General features: G+C 42.5%; 1 protein-coding gene and 1 long non-coding RNA gene across 12 annotated transcripts in view; one reads left to right on the top strand and one right to left on the bottom strand.

Annotated features, from left to right (window-relative positions):
* Positions 1 to 20,848, top strand: part of LOC311265159 (membrane-associated guanylate kinase, WW and PDZ domain-containing protein 1-like) — a 106,276-nt gene that overhangs the window by 28,893 nt on the left and 56,535 nt on the right. For 9 of the 11 annotated variants that reach the window (XM_084366516.1, XM_084366518.1, XM_084366514.1 and 6 more), the window contains exon 2: positions 8,807 to 8,923. In XM_084366516.1, coding sequence (XP_084222642.1) covers positions 8,807 to 8,923 — 117 coding nt within the window. Of the gene's footprint in view, positions 1 to 8,806; positions 8,924 to 12,955; positions 13,307 to 17,799; positions 18,076 to 20,848 lie in introns of those variants that run through there. The other 2 variants (XM_084366521.1, XM_084366512.1) reach the window with 2 other exon arrangements.
* LOC311265176 overlaps positions 8,838 to 20,848 on the bottom strand; it is a 91,048-nt gene continuing 79,037 nt past the window's right edge. The window contains exon 4 of the long non-coding RNA XR_014623546.1: positions 8,838 to 8,920. This is a non-coding gene — a long non-coding RNA (uncharacterized lncRNA). The remainder of the gene's footprint in view (positions 8,921 to 20,848) is intronic.

Genomic DNA, 20,848 nt, shown 5'->3' with positions numbered 1-20,848 from the left:
ACCTTCATCAGGTTATCTGTCGATCCTCAGGTGTGCAAAAGCTAAACTCTGTAAAAGATTTGTAATATAAAATCAGTGATGGAAGTAATTTAACTCAACTACTGTACTTTTTGGTGTACAATTTTGAGGTACTTGTACTTTACTTCAGTATTTCCATTTCCTGCTACTTTAGACTTCCTGCTTTTACTCCACTACACTTATTTGATAACTTTAGTTACTAGTTACTTCGCAGATTTTGCAGTATGCATCAGAACCAAAGTGGACACTTTCTTAAGAAAGTTATTTTATCTGCATAAAAAATGGCACTGAGTCCTATAATCAGAAAAATGGATATACTCTATAATGAGATTTAGAATAAAATAATAATATAGTACTGTATATATCTTATTTTTTAAATACAGACACATTCAAATCTAAGCAGCATTTTAATGCTATTGCTGGGGAATTTGGAGCTCATTTGAATTACATTATATAATGTTTGATTGGTTAATCCTGATCTGAAAATATTGCTACAATATTTAACTATTTTGTTTTTCATAAAATAGAAATACTCATGTGTAATACGAAGTATATTTCAGGCTGTTTTGAATCTCCAACTGCAACCGCAAGAGATGAAAAAAAAAATCACATCTCTGAGGTCGTTTATAGTTTTGTTATCTGAGATCCACCACTGGGGGGCAGCAGCCCATAATGACCACACATGCTTCATCTCATTCACTCGCCGGCTCTGGGTTGCTGTGGTAACGGCTCTGTGTGAAGCAGACTCTCAGCGGCGAGGCTCGGAGACACAGAGGGCAGTGTTGAGCTGGAGGACGGGAGATGAATCCCAATCAGCAGCTGAACAGAGCCTCGCACAACAACAAACACACTCACATTGACGTCTTTAAATTTATGTCCACCTTCTATAAGCTGTTGGTTTGATGCGTCTACATGTTCATACCAATAATCAGAACCACAACTGCCGTCTGAATGTCAAGCTCTCTGTGAAATGGAAACCATCTGGCCTGATTGACAGGTAGTAGCAGTGGCTCGTAGTGATGGCAGCTGTTATGTGGTGCTATAGGCTGCAGCTGCTTCACGATCTTCTGCTGATGTTTTAAGCAGCCACTGCCATATGTTTGTGTCCTTTGGCTGTCTGGCCGTTGTGTTTTTAATGCAGAGTTTGAGTTGAATCCTCTCCAAATGTCACTTTAAACACACAGATTCATGCTGTGTGTGTATCTGTATCTATATGAGCGAACGTGTGAACCACTATCTCCTTAGATGTTAGACAACGCACACACCCAACCTCCCCCCAACCCCCAAAAAATGAGACAGGGATGCATAACTAGATTTAAGGTTATGTAATGCTGACTGGAGGCATGGAGGATGTGTATAATCCACTCTTATTTGGGTTAAACCCATCTCTCTCTCTCACTCTGTCTATCTGTAGGAGGACAGACAGGGGCCTCACAGCTTCACACGTTCTCTCCTCGGCCTCACCCATGGCTGAAAAGCACCGATCTCTGCTGTCACACACAGTCTTTTACCAGCCGGCCTCACAAATATCTCAGTTCCCAGGAAACATCTCTCAACGGCGCTAATTTCTCTAGTGTCTCCGATTTTCCCTGATGGAGTGATTTCATTGTTATGAGGAGGAAGAATATCCTCTCCAAGCTCTCAAATAATCCATCTTATCATCTCGAGACAGACCGATTGTCAGGTATTTTCAGTATTTTTTGCTGACAGACGGAATGATTGCAACACCCATTTTGGTTTACTAACTTTCCCAAGATGTCTTATTTAAATTTCTTTTTGCCGGTTTACTGTAATAAAACACTAAGAAACCAGCAAATATTCACATTTTAGTTGCTGGAAACAGTGAAATTGTCGCGTTTTTGTTTAAAACATTACTTGAAACAGTTGTTGCTGATTTTCTGTAGATCGTCTAATTTATGAATTATTTCAACTCAGATTTTTTTGCCATCATGGCTCAGTGGATGGCAATGTTGTCAGTCGGTTGGACCACTTTGGCCCAGACTGAAAATCTGGACTGATGACTTTGATCATTCCTTAGCTTTTTATATACGTAAGACCAAACGCGTGCAAAACAAGGGAATTCCTCACTGGTGTATGCTCTGAGTTTCATAGCATCTAGTTAGCATATGGAGAAGCTTAACTCAGATGGTGCACTAGTAAACATTACACACACTTAGCATTAGCATGTTAGCATTCTCATTGTGAGCATGTTAGAGTCCTGAGCTTAGTATTTAGCTCAAAGCACCATTGTGTCTGAGTACAGTTTGATAATATGCTAACATGGCTGTAGGCTCTTCGTCATTTCTCTGTCGTATACAGGGATGTTTATTATTTGTGTGACTATGTTATTTTTTCTTAAAAGGGGCCATTTGTAAGATATAGCCAGGATTTTGGCTTTAAAAATTGAACTAATATTATCAACAGATTGTGAAGAAATGACAGTGCTGACGTTAGGATATGTCAAACTGAAGTTATATCAACTCAAGTTAGCGTGTTAACCAGCTAGCCCCGGTCTGTCCTGTCTTGTAATACCATTTTGTACCTTGAAGGGGATAGTCTGATAGCCTTTGAGAGATGTAAAGAGGTAAGAAAACAAAAAAGAAAGGAGAAAGGAGATATTTTCACACCTATTTTCAGTGAAAAAAGAAAAATGCAACCACACATTGCCTGAATTCAAGTCTTTCTTTTACCAAACTAAAATTACTTTAATTGCCTTGCTAACTCATTATGAAACAAGCAAATTCAAACTTGACTTAAATGAAATAAAACTCATTAAAACAGTCTCAGGTCAATGGCTTACTGAGCTGCTTGCTAACGGCAGCTAGCATCACAGCTACTCACTAAAGCCAAAGATCCACTGTAGTGAGCACCAGCACGTTTTGTTTTTCTTTACACATCATTGCTACTGTAAGACTCTAAGAACAGGGAGCAGTTAGACTACGTGTTGTCTTAATAAAGGCTTAATGTCCTTGTGGGCTATCTAGGTCAGGCTTCTACCAAGACATATAAGCATTAATAAAGTGATATTGATTATATTGATGTGTGCTCTAAAAGTGCTCTATGAGTATTGACTCTGGTTCTAACATTAACACATACTCGCACAGCTAGTCTCTATTTTACTCATTGTACCTGCAACAAAAGCTCATTTTGTTGGGCTTATAAATATCAGCACAGTTCCTAGACTATACAGACTACTGTGGATTAGCAGACACAGTGTGTGAGAGTGTCCGGCACATTCCCAGTAACAATGCGCTGTATCTTCTTGCACACAATACAAGGATCTCCATTCAATACACACGCTGAATTGTTCAATTCAGCGTGTGTATTGTTCAGAAATCTGTGGAACACTGCAGCGCTGTGGTTGTTGAGTTTAGATAATATCTCCTGTTTTCTCACCACATCTGGTTGTTTTTGTTAGATTTTAAAGCTCTGTTGCGTGTGTGTGTGTGTGTGTGTGTGTGTGTGTGTGTGTTACATGCTGCTTGGAAACCACTCTAAATGGGTCAAGAAAAAAAAAAATACTCTATTGTTTTATTCAAAAGTCTCAAATACTGTTTAATACTTTGGTTAAGCTGCATGTGATAATAAATGAGAGGAACTTACTTCGCTCAGCAGCTGCAGATATCAGTGCGGTTTTATTTTTCAATCTGCAGAATGCTGCATCTACAGCACCATAACATCTGGTTATTTGTTTAGCCAAACAGCATTTGTGATTAAAAATCCAGGGAGAAAGGAAGTAAATGGCGTATGTACTGCACACACACTAACACACACACGCGCGCCACAGTGGTGTGATTGTAATCTCTCATCCGCACGACTTTAATCCTCATAAATATTGAATATTTGATGACTTTCTCATTGATGGAGCATGACACCTGGGCGGCCCGCCCTCTGCTCGCTGTACGTACCCACAGTAGGGGGTAGGTGTGTGTGTGTGGAGGGGGGAGGTGTGCTCCTGACAGCGGTCCTTATCTCAGGGAGAGCATCTGAGCCAGCAAAACTGACACGACGGCGAATACAAACACTAATATATGTGCTACATATTTTATTTTTGATGAGGTGCTGTTTTTATAAATCAAATCGCCACAGACATGGGAATGGAGCAGCTGAGGATGCACCGACTGAACGAATGCCTGTATATGTTTAATGTGTGTGTGTGTGTGTGTGTGTGTGTGTCTGTGTGTGTGCAAGTGTGCTGTTGTATCTGTTTTTCCTTTTACAATCTGACTGCTGCTTGCCTAGCAGGGACCGTAATGATGGTCGTCAGCACTGGCTGGTTGCTAGGTAACAATTACCTGACTGTGCTTTGCTTGCACTGAATTACACAGTGGGCTCTGTGTGTGTGTGTGCGCGTGTGTGTGTGTGTGTGTGTGTGTGTGTGTGTGTATGTGTATGTGTGTGTATAGGGGAACGGAAAAATACAGCAAAGTAGACTACCAACCAGTGTCTCCACTTCTGGGTAGAAAATGCCCCATACCAGAGTCAGAATCGTGGCTCGGGTTGTCTTAGCTTTCTGCGTTCCTGAATGTGATTTACACCTTAAAATACATTATTGTTCTCGTCTGTGGCTGATTTGGTTTAAATGTAATATCTGTCCATCACCGTTGCAGGATTAGATGCCTGTGTGTGCTGTCTTTTTGGGCTTCACATCATCAGCGTTACATGCTTCAGCATTTAACAGGGGGGAGGAGGAGGTGGATGTGAGGCTCGGGCTGACAGATGATGATGTCACCACAGGGCCACACCTCAGGGCAGATGACGAATGCTCTGCTGCTTTAAGACCGTTTTCACTTTCTCAGCTGCCACACGGATGCTTTTGATCTGCCTGTCCTTGTCCCCGACTCGCTCGGCAGTACTTCCTCTCAGGCTGCAAACACTTCCTGCCAATTTCCTGACAGTCAAAGCCCAAACTCTAACCTTAAAGGAATAGTTTGACATTTCGGGGACATACACAATACATATACATACCACTTTCATGTCTGTACAGTGAATACGAAGCTGAAGCCAGCAGCCAGTTAGCTTTGCTAAGCATTAAGATTTAAACTTGGCTTATTGCGTCCTGGAGGCTCAGCTGGTCTCCTGGTGATTTTGTCATTTGTACACTGTATGAATGTAAGAAATGAGACATGATGTATTTATAAGTTAGTTTTCAATGTGCTTGTATGTGGATTTTGTTACCTTTCGGTCTTTATGCTAAGCTAAGCTAACTCCCTTTGAGCTCCAGCTATTTTTTTAACATACAACAATGAGAATGGTGTCAATCTCCCCGTCTAATTCTTGTCAATAAAAGCCCAAACTATTCCTTTAAAGATATAATATGTAAGAATTCTTCATTAAAATGTCTAAAAATGACAAAACTTTTCTTATATATTTTGTTGAGTTGTGTACTTGCGTAATTTCAAATGTTTCAAACAAAGAGAAATCCACAAGTTTATTCAATCTAAGTGTCAGATTTTCCATACCAACGGTGGTTGTGAAGCAGGTTTAAGTCATTTATTTCGTGTTACTCGTGGTAGTGTTTATTTGCCACAAGCCAGATTACTTCACTGTACATTAGCGAGCAATGACACCAGAGGGTGCATGTATCTGTATGTTTGCATTCAGGTCAATCACAAGACTCAGCCCTCACCAGAGACTCTAGTTCTCTCTCTGCTCTTCCTTTCTCTTTTCTCTAGCGTTACATTCATGTAGTCAAGTAAATGCCCCCTCCAGCTCCAGTTAGCAGTCAACATAGCAGTACATAAACACCCGACAATGGAGGTCACCCCTGCGGGTAATTGCTGCAGTCAGGCTGATAAACAGCAGTGAACATAAATCCATTTATTGAGCTCTTCTTCTGTCAGTAAACGGCTCCAGATCAGAGCAGAATCTGGTTCGACTCTGGGTGTTTATTCCTCCAGAAGGTCCGGCTGTGCACCCAGCCCTCCCCACACAACACCTGGCAAACGTATTCTGTTTTGTTTAGACTGAGACCCTTAGTGGCCGAAATTACATGCACATTTAAGCCATTTGATATTGCGATTATTTTTACCGATATTGCAATTGCTATGTAATTCATGATTGTTATGGATGATTACATTTTACATCACAATTTTCATTGTCACCGCAAAACAAGTAAAATCATGATGATGGTGCATTTCTCCCGGGCTTGGCCAAACAAACATTTTTAATTACATCTGGAGAACAAGCTTTGTAGGCCGGAGCATCTCTGCAGCAAAACATTTCATTAAAACACTTTTGTGACACATTTTACCTCATAAAATATTTGCAGGTCTTGCGATTTGGATATTGCACTTAGTCATATTGCAATTTCAATTATTTTGCGATTAATTGTGCAGCCCTAGTAGGTATTATACGAAATAAAACACGACAAGAAAAAGCTTTATTAAAAATTTTGAATTTTTGGTTTAAAAATCTCAAAAAAATCAATTAGAGTCCCTCTGTATTCTCTTTGACTATTAGCAGGTTTGTTTTTGGATATCAGCTGGTAAAAACCTTGACATCTTGTATGTAATCATTTCTTCCTTGTCCTCCTCCTGATCTAAGGTGCTCTACATGGAGGTGTGGGTTGTGGCTAAACATTCTTCTATAACCCCATATCACTATGTTTTTCCAAAGCCACCCACTTTTGATTCATCCAATCAAACTTGAAAAATGTGTAACTTTACCTTGTCCACATTTTCCTTTGCACACCGAAATATGTCAAATTACAGAGGCCAAATCTCCAACTCTCACTGTTGTTTTACTGCGACTTTAAACCACGTTATAATCCCCCTCAGCTGCAAAGTAAACTCAGTCAGCACGCTGACCCTGCCGCCATCCCAAAGCAAAGAGCCAGGAGAAACTCTTCCACTGTGATCGGAGGCCGACAGGAGGCCGTGGCACCTCCCCCAAGAAGTGTTTGCCAGCTCTCCCAGACATGGATGATATATTTGGAGATCATTAAATGGTCCTAAATGAGACCCTGGCGTGAGAGTGAGCTCTGACCATCTGGCCCCATTGTGAGTGCCGGGACTGTGTTCAAACTCAGCCAGCAGCATCAGCACCTCTGATTGGATGGATGCTGAGTAAGTCTGGGAACGTCAGCCAGTCAGAGACTCTTTTAATCAATTACCCAAACCCGCCTCTATCGCTACGTTTTTCTCTGAATTAACCACCCTGACATACTGTGTGTATTCCTCTGCTCTACTTAAGCTGTATGGTTTATTTGCCCCATTACCATCCAATGAATTAGGTTAAAGTTGAATAAGTATCACTTCTTCTTTTATTTCATTACTAGCTGCGTGACTCTTGGTGAACTAAACTTCACCCGACTCTTGAAATTTGATGGATTACTATGAAATTTGGAGCAGTCATTCATGGTGCTTTCACGGTGTATCCTAATGACTTGGATGACGCACTGACTTTATTCTCTAGCGTCACCAAGAGGTTGACCTTTGTTGTTTTTATTAAAATGTCATGACAACTATTGGACTGACTGCCATTAAATTTGGTAGACATTCATGTCCCTGTCAGGATGAATTCTTATAACTTTGTGAAACTCTTAACTCTGTTAAATACCCAGAGAACTAATGATCATCAGCCTCAACTGTATTTTGTGTTTATGGCTAATAAGCATAGCATCTGATCGACATCAGCATGTTTGCAATTTGGGTCTCAAGGCCGATACCGATTATTAGAAATCAAGGAGACAGATATCCAATATTTGTTTGCAGTACAATGAAGTACAGTACAATTTCCTCGAGAACTGTTCTTAAGTACAATTTTTGAGGTACTTAACTTGAGTATTTCCTTTTTCTGTAACTTAATACTTAATCTCCACAACATTTATTTGCTCATTTTAGTGACTAGTTACCCTGCAGATTCATATTATTGTATTGTTTATATGGCAATTGTGTGAGAGGATGTTGCCTCAGAGCCAAAGTAGCATATTTTTAAATTAACTCCTATTATCTGCAAGCTGACTGAAAAATTGCAGATATCGATCATTTGAAAAATGCTGAATATCAGACACGATTATCAGTCTATCCCTAGTTTGCAATGTTCACATTTAGCCTACTGTTCACAGAACAGCCTCATACTAGCAGAGTCTGACTGCTCAGGGCCCTGACACATGAGGCTGTCAGTCTGTGTCAGGGCCGTCTGTGAGAGTCTGTGGACCTAGCTGTTGCGATGGGACCTGCACCGTTGGCAGCAGTCGGTTGAGCCTGTCGCTGTAGTATCTCTGATTTCACCCATCTAGCATTGTTTCTCTTTATTTTTCACCTCCACCTCTTCGTCGGTGCCATTTGCAACTTTTCATCAGACATATTCTCGTTTAGAAGTGGCAAAATTAGCAAGAGAGGTGTCAGAAAACGTTGCTTTGTCATAGCAACAGTTTTTATATCGGCAGTCCTGAGTCTCACGGTTTCTCTTTTTGAATGACGAATACAGACTGCTGCTGTCGGCTGCACTTTTTGTGGTGTGTTCAAGTGCATTTCTTTAGCCAAGACTTAACAGTCAGCCTCAAAAGAAAGAAATATACAGGTTTGTTCAAATGTGATATTGACCATATGTGTTAATAACAAACAAACGTATTTATTTACTGGAGTACCTCCGTTTCTTTCGAATAAGGAGGGTAAATAAGGTCTGTCTTGTGTCCTAGTGTCCAGGAGCAACACAACAGTTGAAATGTCATGGCCTTTTACGACGTTACTTTTGGTCAAATGACAGCACACAGCCAACAGAAGAGCATGTTTTGTGATGTCACAGTTTGTTTACTTGAGTTTTTTCTGTCTGATATTTCCAGGTCACAGGCTCAACAAGGACCTGAAGCACTACCTCAGCCTGAGGTTTCAGAAGTCTTCCCCCGACCACGAGCTGCAGAAGACCATCCGAGCCAATCTGTATCGCCATGCTGTGCCTTGTGAGTAAAAACTATATTAGCGACGATAGGAATGTGATGGCGGATGCTTAAACCAGGACATCTGGCTGAAGAACGGCGTCTTTAAACAGTCTTTAACATCATTTCTTCAGCTTTACCCTAATGACCCACTTTCTTGTGGCTTCTTTCTCACTTGTTTCATCTCCTGTTAATCTCATTCTTCCCTCTTACTCACCCATAAATGATCGAACTTTGTTTCCCTTTCATCATTTAAAAATCAGCAGCTCTTCTTCTCATAAATGAAAAGAGAAAGAAAAAAATATAAATTTTTCCAGTTTTTTCTCATGTATCAGTCACTCGAAGTCTTGACCGCGCCAGGGCACCATTTTTGCAGCTGTCTCACATTGCTGTGAAATATACAAAAAGCGTGGCTGGAGCCAAACACCCAGCGCCGTGCCAGACTCCACAGCTGGGCTCGGTTACGTCACAAACAGTTGGATGTGCGGTTGGGTGATACAGTCCAGCTGTAATCAGTTCATTTTCCTACTGTACTGTCATTTTATATTTGTGTTGTGATGACCACAAAGTTTAACAGAGCTTCAAAGGGCGTGTTTGTGCGTGTTTTATCGCACTGACATGATTTAATTAACTAAGCGTGGGATCGTCATTCTCATCAACCGACACCTCCTCATGTTTCTGGGCCTTAGCTGTGTGTTCATATGCACGTGTTTGCGTTTCATTGCTCGGTAACAAAATGTGGCTTCTAGTCTAGATTAATGTTTTTTTGTTGTTTTTTTTCCTCGCACTGTCTCTCTTGTTCTTTGCTTTTTCACTCGCTGCCTCTCTATCTCCGTCCTTCTCTTGGGCTCAGCCATGTGACCGGTAAATCCGCCTCTCTGAGCCTCCCCCGGTGCCCTGCCTGGGATTATGATGTTCTGATATATTGAGAATAGATTCCTGCCTGATTATGTGATGAACATGTCGGGCTCTCGCAGAGATCGCGGGACGATGGAAAGGCCTCGGCGAACAGAGGACAGACATTAAACATTAACACTGCGCTAAGAAGCACAGACTAATGAAAAATGCTAAATATTTTAAGTCTGAGAGGTCACCAGATGCTTCAAGGGGTTTACAGTTCTTTGCATTTTTTCTGGGAAAACACTGGAAACCTCCTAATGCCTCTGAAATTCCCTCAAATGTACTTTCTAGAAGCTACATACTGACTCCTTTCACCTCAATCACTGTGACATCACACTGACAACAACTGTCAGTTTCAGGGAGACAACAGTTGATTTACATTGCGGAGATTCGTTTGTGGTCATTTTCAGCCATAATTTTAACTTTTAAAGATATATAGTGAAACAGGATGGTCCGACCTATTCAACGTTTCTGCTGTGCTTATTTCATCTACAGTGTTGCTTTGCTAGTGTCTTTAAATCCGATACTTTACATTTTCTTGCTAACAATACCGGCCCATACTTTAGCAAAACGGGTGTTGTGTTTTAAATGTTTGAAGCTTTAATGAAGGAAGCTGACGAGCCAGACTCAGTTGCCTCTGGTGGACGCTCTTGTTTGGTCGATGTCATTTGAGGACAGAGAAAAAAAACTCCGACAGTGAGGGAGGAACAAGATAATGGCTACAGTTGTACATTAATCACAAGTTTGAGAGTTAAAGTTATCAAAGATTAACAGGTTGTGCTTTGATATAATATGACGGTGATGATACCTCACAGGCTTTCTGTCCAATATTCTGAGTGATGTTTTTTTGTAAATAATGTAAATGGACCTGCTCGGGACCAGCTGGGAATATGCTCCCTAGCTAACAAATGCAAACAAAGGTCCTCTTTATTAATGGTGAGTGCTTGAGTCACAGTACCTGTGGGTCACGTAGGTGCATGAAGAATGTGTAGACTACTTGAGATTGTGCCTTCTGGACTTTACCAGCTGAACAAGTCACTTTACAGAAAAGAAGAAGTGCCCCTGATTACTCATTATGAGGAAATATTCCACTTTTTCTGCGTTGGATCTCCAAATAAAAGGCTCCATTGTCTCTAAGTAAAGACTGCCTGAATGGACACAGGATGGACTCTGCACACTGTAGTGATAAATCATTTAATCATTACTGTTGACAAATCCCATGAAAAGACATGAAACCAACAATGTGTTAGTCCATTTTCTCAGTACTTTCTGGCTTCTCTACCCTGTGGCACTCAGTCATAAGCTCTTTTGTTTCTAATTAAAGGGCAACTCCACCAATTTTACACATTAAAGTGTGTTTCCAGGTCTTGGGGAGGCCTACTATGTGGAAAAAAAGTAGTATAAAGCTTTTTGTGGCTCCAGAGAAGCTGCAAGTAACCTGATGAATTGCCTCCAGTGATGTCACTCAATGGCTACGTTGCATTGTGGGTAATGTACGCACCAGGTTTTGACAAGGATGAAGAAGTGTGGAATAAAAAAGGTGGTATCTCTGATTCTGCTGTATCGATTTGATCATTTTATAAACCTGGCGCCTGCATTACCCACAATGCAACTTTGTCACTGAGTGACATCACTGGAGGCAATTTATCAGATTACATGCAGCTTCCTCTGGAGCCACTACTTTTTTCCCGTATGCAGTGGTACTGCGAAAGCCCTGTAAACACACTTTAATGTATAAATTGGTGGAGTTAGCCTTTAAGAATAACTAGAATAACCATACAGAAGTAGAGGTAGGTCATATAGAGACTGTCTCCTAACCAGTAAAAAGATCGTTGTAGTATGTTTAAGACATAAATCCAAACAGCTCACAAATATAAAATGGCTCTATAAACTCCGGAGTAAACAGTGTTTGTTTGGGACTATTTTCAGACGTGAATTTGATGCGCGATAGTGAGTATTTACAGCAGAAGCAGTGTGTGTGTGGGTATGACTTAAAATAAACTACAGTGCCCACATTCATGTTGATAAGGGAACATGTCATCCAGTGAAACAACAGCGTGGTTCACTGATGTGTTGTAGGCTCATGGCACAAAGGAATAAGATATATAAAGTCTCCTAGCCTAAAGATCTCAAATTGATTTGAAAAGGTTTGTTTATGCCCCTTTTAAAGCCAAAATCTTCACCGTAGCTGCTAAGCTAAAAGCTTGGATTAAGTGTGACGAGCTGTATGGAGACGTTTGGCACGACATTTTAAAACAAGTCTCCATCTTCTTCAGTTGTTTAGAGGAAAATGCTCCGGAAATGTTTTGCCGACTAAACTTCACTCGACTGTCCTTCAGCATGGCGATGAATGGCTGAATTGTCATTTTTGGGTGAACTTACCCTTTAATCAAAAAGGCATAGTTTGTGTATGTTGTGTACCTTTTTTTCTGAAAAGGACAAGAACACAGCGCTGGTCAGTGATTCTAACGCTGAAACGTTTTATAGTGTTTAGCCTTCCTTCCTGTCCCTCCCTCTCTCCCTTTCTTGGGGACCTACTATCGCTCCCCACCTCCTGTTTATTGTCTCTCGCCTCTCTCTCTCTCTCACGCACACATGCAAATACTTCCTTGGCATGACAAGGCAGAATGACAAAAGCAGTCAAATAAAAGCCACACTTCTCAGCCCTCTGTTTCCTTTGTCTCCTGTGTCTCTCAGGTCTCCTCCCCCTCTCCTGAGCACATGTGTTGCTCCCTCTCTCCCCTGTGCTTGACTCGAACAGGTGCCTCTCCCCCCTCCACCACTGGCCGAGGTGTTTTTTTTTTTTTTTCCTTCCTTTTGGGCATGTGTGTTTAAATTGAAGAACACAACCCCCTCCCCTCCCCTCTGTCATCCCATCCTCCTCCCCTCTCCTTCATAGCCCCGCTGCTACAGATGGCCATTGTTATCATGTGCAGCAAATGTCACAATTGATAGAGAAGTCGCTCTCTCGTGGGATTCATTTTCCCTCTCACGTCTACAGCTGCTGCTTGGGGATGAGGGTTATCTCGGCGTTATCCCAGCGTTTGAGCCACGGAGCGAACCAGTCCTCCCTCCCCCCCACCTGATCTCTCCCTCCCTCTCTCCCCCTCTCTCTCTGCTCTCTGCTCTCTTCCCTGTCGTCCTCCTCTCTTCACTTCAAATCCTCCGCTGAGTGTCAGCGTCCCTGTGGCTCGGCGGTGGCTGCTGCCTTCCTCTGTCTCTCTCTGTCACACTCTAGCTGCTCCCACTGTCTCCCTGCCTCTGCTGCTCTCACCCTCCATCACCTCCCCTCGCTCTCTCTCTCTCTCACTCACTCACTCTCTTCCTCTCTCTCTCTCTGTTTCTCCCTCCCCTCCTCGCTGTCCTTCACTCCCTCGCTTCCTTGTTTTCCACTCCACTGCCGATCTCGGGGAAATCATTGTTGGAGACAAATTTCTCTGTTTGCCGCTCACACAAAGAAAGGGATTACGGCTTGATTTGCTGGCTCCGGGCTCGCTCTGCATCCAGGCAAGTGGCAGCTCCTTATTCTCTCCTCGTCTTCTCCTTCTTCTTTTTTTTTTTTTTCCACCACTCTCACCGCCATCCGCCATCCGATGCCTGTGATGTATGCATGGCAGAGTGTGTATGTGTGTGTGTGTGTGTGTGTGTGTGGGGTTGATGCTGTGTATATAGGCTAAGGGAAGCAGGGAAGGTGGGGGTAGGGGTGGGAATTATGTGAGGGGAAAGAGGGGGGCAGGCACACTCGAGGCAGGCACGTCCAACCCAGAGGGACAGATGGCCAGTAGCCCTGGTGCTTTTTCCTCTTTGGTTTTCTAATTCACCCTGCAGGCTTTGTGTAAGGCCCACTAGTACACAGACCTTCTTTTCACGAAGCAAGAGATGGCTGCTCTCCTTAGCTAGAAGAGGGAGGGAGAGGGGGTATCTGTGTGTGAAGAACGGACAGGGTATAGGAAATGAGAGGAGATGGAGGAGGAGGAGGAGGAGGTGGTGGAGGGTTTTTTAAGAGGAGGTTCTGAGAGGAGAAGCGATGAGGAGCAGAGAAGGAGGGTGGAGGGGAGGGGGGGGTCATCAGCCTCAAATGCATGGAGGTCAGGTCCAGATGCTGCTCAAACAAAAGAGCTTCTCTGGGGGAACGGCAGGGGGAAGCGTGGCACTCGCCATTGTGTGTGTCGCTGCATTGCAGGGTGCTGCCGGGGAGCCTCATGCTAATGATGGCCATTCATTCTTGTAACGGATGAGTGGGCCCCAGCTTGTGTTTGCCTACTTTTCACATACGCACTGTTCATATTTTGTTCATGTGACCAGATATCTGCTGCGTTAACACACGATTCGCTGTGGAGACGACGAATGACGGAGAAACGATGGCCTCCGAGATCACTGAGGAAGCTGGGCAAATATGTGTTTTTGCATAGTAATGATATGTGAAGACAGGTGCACACTCTCGCTCTCTCTCTCTCTCTCTCTCTCTGTGTGTGTGTGTGGGTGTGTTTACATGGACTGTGTGTGTGTGTGTGTGTGTTAGGGTCATGTTTAATGCATGTGTTGGTGTATTCATTGCCTCATTTAGCATATTTTACAGTCACAAACAGGCATCGTTTGTCACCATTAAAATAAATCACATACAGGCCAAAAGGACTGCAGATCTTCCTTCATCTTCTACCTCTGAGTGTGATTGGCAAGTGGGTGGAAGGTGGAGACTGGAGGTTGTGGTCTCTGATGTTGTCTTCCAGGCCCATTTCAAGCATCTCCTGATAAATGATCCTGAAGAAACCATTACAACAACCTCCGTTTCTGCACCTAAGAACAAACTGTACCTTGACTAAACAAATCCTGATGAGAATCCAGGTGAAGTGTAGCTCTCTGTAATATTGCTGTCATTCAAAATCCTTACTCATGCTTCCTCGCCAAGCTCCTGTAAGACAGTCATCCATTGATCTTGTGAAGTGAAGATGTGAAGATTGTTGACAGGATCACCCGCGAGTCACTCAGGCCACTTTAAAGTGATCAGTCCCTGATTAATGAGCGACTATCTTTGCCCCACAACCACAGAAATGTTTGATGTAGTTCTCTAAGCGTGTGGCTGAGGGGCCTGCAGTCCTCGCCTGCTCAGACCAGAGTGATACTCGAGCCAAACTGGGAGTCCTGTCCACATGGAACTGAACGAGAACTTGTGGCTTAAACCAGGTGTGAATTCTCTTATTACTATTACAACTCAGATGGTTAGCTAGTGTTTCCACTCGAGTGCTGATGTAACCCTGCCTTCGAGGTCGAGGGAAAGGAACTGTCCTAATTCACAGCCTGCACAAAGATTCTCTGTTATGATCGTGTCGTCTTTTTTACGAGACTCCTCTGTGAGCGAGTGTCTTGTGATGGTTTGGATGTGGATCCGCTGTGGCGGCCAGCTAGCCCACATACTGTGGCTCTTTAGTGTTTGCGAGGCCTCGATGCCTCCAAGCAGTGAATGTGATGACGCCAGATTGATCTAAAATCGGATGACTTTCTTCACTGAACTTTGTGTTCGTGTGGGTGCGTACAGTATCTGTTGTGTTTGGATCATATTTACTCCCATGGACTAGCACTCTGTTATTAACTTAAGGCCTTATACTTGGTGTTTTTGAGGGAAACACAAATCATTGCTCCTTCAGTGCAGTTTACTCGAGTAATTTACATGTTTAGAGGTTCAACAAGGCTGCCAATGTACTTTAGAGTTGGAGGGTTTACCGCATGCAGTCGGTGAATGCAGTTTTATGTGTTTTCTCTTTGTTTGAATGTGTGGTTTTCAGAGTAATGTGTTTGCAAACTGTAAATGACCTTCATCACATGAATGTTTAATTCATCCCTCTACCATAAAACTGCCATTATGTAAATGCAGTTCATTCCTAAAGGAAATACACCAAGTCACTATCTTGCTGTTAGAGTCTCACGGCTGTCCACTAAATATGATGCTACAGCCTGCAGGAAGTTAGCTTAGCTTTAACACTGGAAGCAGGGGGGAAAACGATCAATAATTAGCACATTACATCTGTTTGCTCCCTGTGAAACCGTCAGTACAGCATCAGATTTAAAGGTGCTGGTGAGCAGACTTTTCTAGACAGAGCTATGCTAGCTGTTTCCCAGCCATTATGTTAAACTGGGCTAATATACTGTAACTGCATACGTGGGAATGCTTCTCTTGTGCTTTTCCAACCACAAACCACAGATATGTCAAAAGTTTACATTTCAATTTTATGTTGTGACCACGCTGTGTTTACGCTCTGGTTAGGTTTAGGCACAAAAACCACTCGGTTAGGGTAAGGAAAAGAAGTTTTGGCTTAAAATACCTGTTTTTGTCGCCACAAACAAGGCAGGAGATGTCCTGATTTGTCCTCACGAACACAGCTGAGATGTCCCAACTTCCCGGTCAAAAAATATCCGGTTAGATGCCACTAACACCTTAAAAATATCCTTGATAAATATCAAGTTGTGGCACGCCTACAAATGTTGAAACTCTGAGGTCCCTTGTCAAAAAATATCCACTGGTTTCACACTTACAAATGTTGATGTTGTTTTTGGCTTGCCAGCGCTCTCCCCTGTTACTCCATCACCATCCTCAAGGATGAACGTCAGGTTACTGTGATATGACACATTTTGTACGGATGTCACTATGGTACGTGGACTGTGACATGTACGAATGTGAATGGATCAGTGGTTTGTCCTGGCGACTGGACTGTTTTTTCCCCTTTCCCAGTGCACTTGTACTACACAGGTTCACCAATTATCAGTTAGTTAACAGGCAATATTCATTTTTAAAGGTCTAATTGGTAAGAAAGATGTTTTTTGAATCTCATTCATTCCCAACTCGTCAAATACACACTTTGGGATTGTGGGTTGGGTCAGCGTCTGTATTTGACGAGTTGGGAATGAGACTCAAAAATCAACTTTCTTACAAATTTGACATTTAAAGACATACCTGTATCTGTAAAATCTGATAAAACACCGCACCAGTAGAGTCTGTATGAATGAAAGTTAAATGATTCCTCGCTATATTTCGTTTGAATTGTTAACTGATCTTAGCTTTATGTTAATCCAACAAAAACATGTCCAACCCAGATGTTCCCCAGCAACAATTGTTACTCTTCCATTGCTATAGCTAACCAAAGCCTGCCATTTAGCAACAAGGGTCATTGTAAATACTCTAAACAATGTCAGACGTATTGCTTATAGAGTCAACATAAAGAGAATCATCCCCAGCTGTATTTATAGTTACATATGGAACAGTTAGATCGAGTTACAAGTTACAGCATTCAACACATTTTGTTGATTCACCTCAGGTCGGCCAGTGAAACCACTGGTTTTTTTAACTTTAAGCTGTGGTACAACGAGCACCATGTGAATCCAGACAGAAAGCTGCAGTCCTCTTCCCTCGGGGGAAGCTCCTGGGTTTTGTGGTCAGGTTGCCTGGGCAGCAGTCCATGTCCATGCAGGTACAGACCTGCACTGCCAGGTACAAGCCTTCTGTCTGCCACTGGGCTCTTAATCTCCCGCGGTCCTAATCAACTCCAGGCTCTCTGCTTTACTCCAGTCGTGGCATAGTAAACAAACTCTTACAATCCCTTATGTAAGACCAAAAAGCCTTGGTCATTATTTCACCCATTTGTACAGTATCTTACCAAGAGCATCTTTTACACTATAGGGTACAGTACCCCCCCTCGTCCAGCTGCCCTCCACACCTTCCCTTTACTCAGCATTCACCCCTGGAGAGGTTTTCTCAGTCACGAGACCTGCATGACTGGCTGTTTGTCAGGAGGGACCATGTGTTAGGTAATGTCAAGAGTCTATATTTATGGCTAAGATAGGAGGAGAAGGAGAAAAGAGAAAGACAGCAGAAGAAGAGACAGAGAGAGAGAGAGAGAGAGAGAGAGGGAGAGGGAGGGAGGAAGGCAGTGGGCGGGAGTTTGCAGGGGGCTACAGCCATTGGCCTCAGACAGGAACTGGAGTGTGAATAGCTCACAATGGCTTAGCCTCTAAGCTGGGCTGGACCTCTAATTTGCTCTGCTCGTGGAGCTTTGAAGAAAAACGGCAGCTGCCTACTAGCAAGCTGCCTGCCTGAATGAGCCAGCAAGCTGAGGAGCTAGCACTCGCTCACAGACTGCTGGATGATCCATGGATGGCTCAGTCGGTAGAAGGAGGACAGAATTCAGCCTGCTTGGATTTATCTTTTTGAATATGTCTGTGGAATAACGTGCGGAGAGGAAAGCAGCAGCAGCAGCAGCAGCAGCAGCAGTGGCGGTGTAGAGGTAATTCTGTGACATTTACTTCTTCTCCTGGGAATGATGCCCTGGCTTCCGGGATTAGATTGGAAGGGATGTGGGTGGAGAGAATGAGCAGAGGCAGAAATACAGAGGCAGGTGCATTTTTTTTTCTTTCCCTGTTTTTTTTTTTTTTTTTTGAGAGGGACTGTGGGAATCAGTGCCTTTCAGATTTGTGGTGTGATATTGACGGGCTTTGATGTGTTGTGCCATGTGTCTGTGATGGTGGCGGATGTGTGTTTGTGCATGTGTGCCTGCCACATCTTCCTCCCTTCATTTTTTTTTTTTTTTTTACCTCCTTGAGTCACCCCTTTTTGTGCACTGGCTCTCTCCTCTCAGCCTTACTCCCCCTTTTTATCCTATAAACAGAGCTTTCTTGAAGCTGCCATCTTTTGTGTAATTTTACAAGATTCCCCATCTACTTACGCTCTAGATTGTATGTGCTTGGCCACTATTCATATTCACACACACACACACACACACCCTCCCTATTCTTCTCCCCCATATTGAAAGGGGAGAGATGGGGTGGGAGTAGGGGGAACAGCAGGAGAATAGCGGCTGGGACTCAGCTGTGTGGAGTGTTGTGGCGCGAGCTGAAAGAATGGCCTGTTGTGTTGGGCAGCAGCAGTATTGTGTGTCTGGCCTCTCTCTCCCTCTGTCCTCTGTCCTTCGCCTCTTTAATGGGTAACTGCATCATCCCTTTATTCAAACAATCACAGCGAGGAACCTGCTCTTCTAAAAAAAAAATAGGCTCTTTGATAAAGACAGCTGCCCTTTCCATATATTTACAGTTGGTTAATGTTTCCTTACTCGTGCCAATAAAATACCTTAGATACTGAAACAGCACTTTTAAGACGCTTCACTCTGAAAGATATGAACAACCTTTTCAGATTAAACAAAAAAGAAAAGAGCTGAAACGATTAGTCGATTAAGGGCAGGAAATCAATCGGCGACTATTTTGATAATCAGTTATTAACTTCAGTCATCAGGCTTCTCAACCATCTGATGATCCCCTCTGTGTACGACCTGGTCACTTCCTGCACATCCAACTTACACCACAAACATTCACTGATGGAATGTAATTTACTCGAGTAATGTACTTAAGTCCAATTTTGAGGTACTTGCACTTTACTGGAGTATTTCCTTTATCTGCTCCACTCCACCACTTTGACAACTTAAGTTACTAATTACAGATCGTACGCTGCATCACAGCAAAATCAGCTGTCATCATCTGTTTTATCTGCAACTGGATAATAAAAACTCTGATCCAATAATTGTATACAGTATATATATTTATGTAAATTACACACATATAATGTACTTTAACTTGTAGTTCTGGTACTTTTAATATCAGATACTTGCTGTGGAATGACTTCTGGGCACATTTTACAACACTGATAATATTTAATACTCATTTTCATTGTTCGTATTTCTCGTCTTTTTTAGTCTCAGACTGCTGCCAGTGTGTTTACTTTTTTGCTATTCATGCCAATTTTACCTTTCTCCTTCTATTTTTTGTTCTCATTTTTTGTCATTATCTTAACATCTGATATTTTATGCCTACTAGTTGATGCCTGCTATGTCACAAGAATTCAGTTACTCAGAAGACCCGATGTGCAGCGCATTTCACAAATAAACACTCGACTTTGACATTTTTCAAGTGTAAAACCCAAACATTACCCAGTTCTAGCTCTTATCGTTTGATGATTTGCAGATTTTCATGTGATTCTTATGTGATCTGAAACTCAACTGTTGTTCAGACCGTCAGTTTGAAGACATTTTTTAAACAAAATAGTGTGAAGTAGAGCCCGACTGATATATATTGGCTGGCCCGTATTATGGGCTGATTGGTCTATCACAGGTATATCGGTATCGGTGTATGTTGCCCAATGACAGAAAAAGATGCTTGGGGTAATTTATAGTTTAATTAATTGATTAATTCCCAGTGAAGTTAACTGTTTCAGTGCACTGGTGTTGTTTATTGTTAAACTGTGAAATGTCTTGTGCCTTACGAACATACTGTTCACATGTCAAGTGTTTGATAACCACATTTGAGGGATTCTTGCATCTTTATCCATATATTCTGTAAATATAAGAATATTGGCATATATATATTTATTTTACACTCTAATATTGATATCAGCATTGGCCCCAAACATGCAGTATCGGTGGGGCTGTTAAGATCCCAAAATGTTGAATTAAATCAGGACCCGTCTGATCAAAGAATAAGTAAAACCGAGTACCATCTTACAGTACATTTTACTACGTTTTGAAGTACATAAATGTGACCCTTTTTTGTGACACAGCAGATAAACCTGACAGAAAATATTCCAGGAGCTGTTTAGTCCTGAGCTTTGAAGGCCGTCTGAATGTGTGTTTCATTGTGGGAGGCAAGAGGAGGCACTAAAGCTCTTTGCTGAAGCTTCCTCAACCTCATAGTAGTTAATTGAACTTACTACAGCATGGCGTGCTCTTAGCAGCACCTCGGCCCCTGATAGGATCTGGAGTGGGCCTGCTATTTGCTTAATCATTAATCTGAGGGCCTCCGCTACATTGATTCTCTCTCCGTTCCCCTTCATAAATCATTATGGGCCAGCAATCCCTTTAATGGGGGATGGAAGTGCTGATTGAACACAGCCACGGCACTCAGGACGTAATACTCACCTTGGTCTCTGGGTCAGCTGTTCAGGACTGAGGAAACAGGTCCAGTACCTGTCCACGTCAGGAGCATGACGATGGAGGGACGCATCTTTTAATAAGA

Source organism: Pagrus pagrus (genome assembly GCF_965226575.1).
Source record: "Pagrus pagrus genome assembly, chromosome: 11".
Taxonomy (NCBI): domain Eukaryota; kingdom Metazoa; phylum Chordata; class Actinopteri; order Spariformes; family Sparidae; genus Pagrus; species Pagrus pagrus.
The sequence above is the reverse complement of the archived record's forward strand: the minus strand, read 5'-3'. Positions and strand labels throughout refer to the sequence as shown.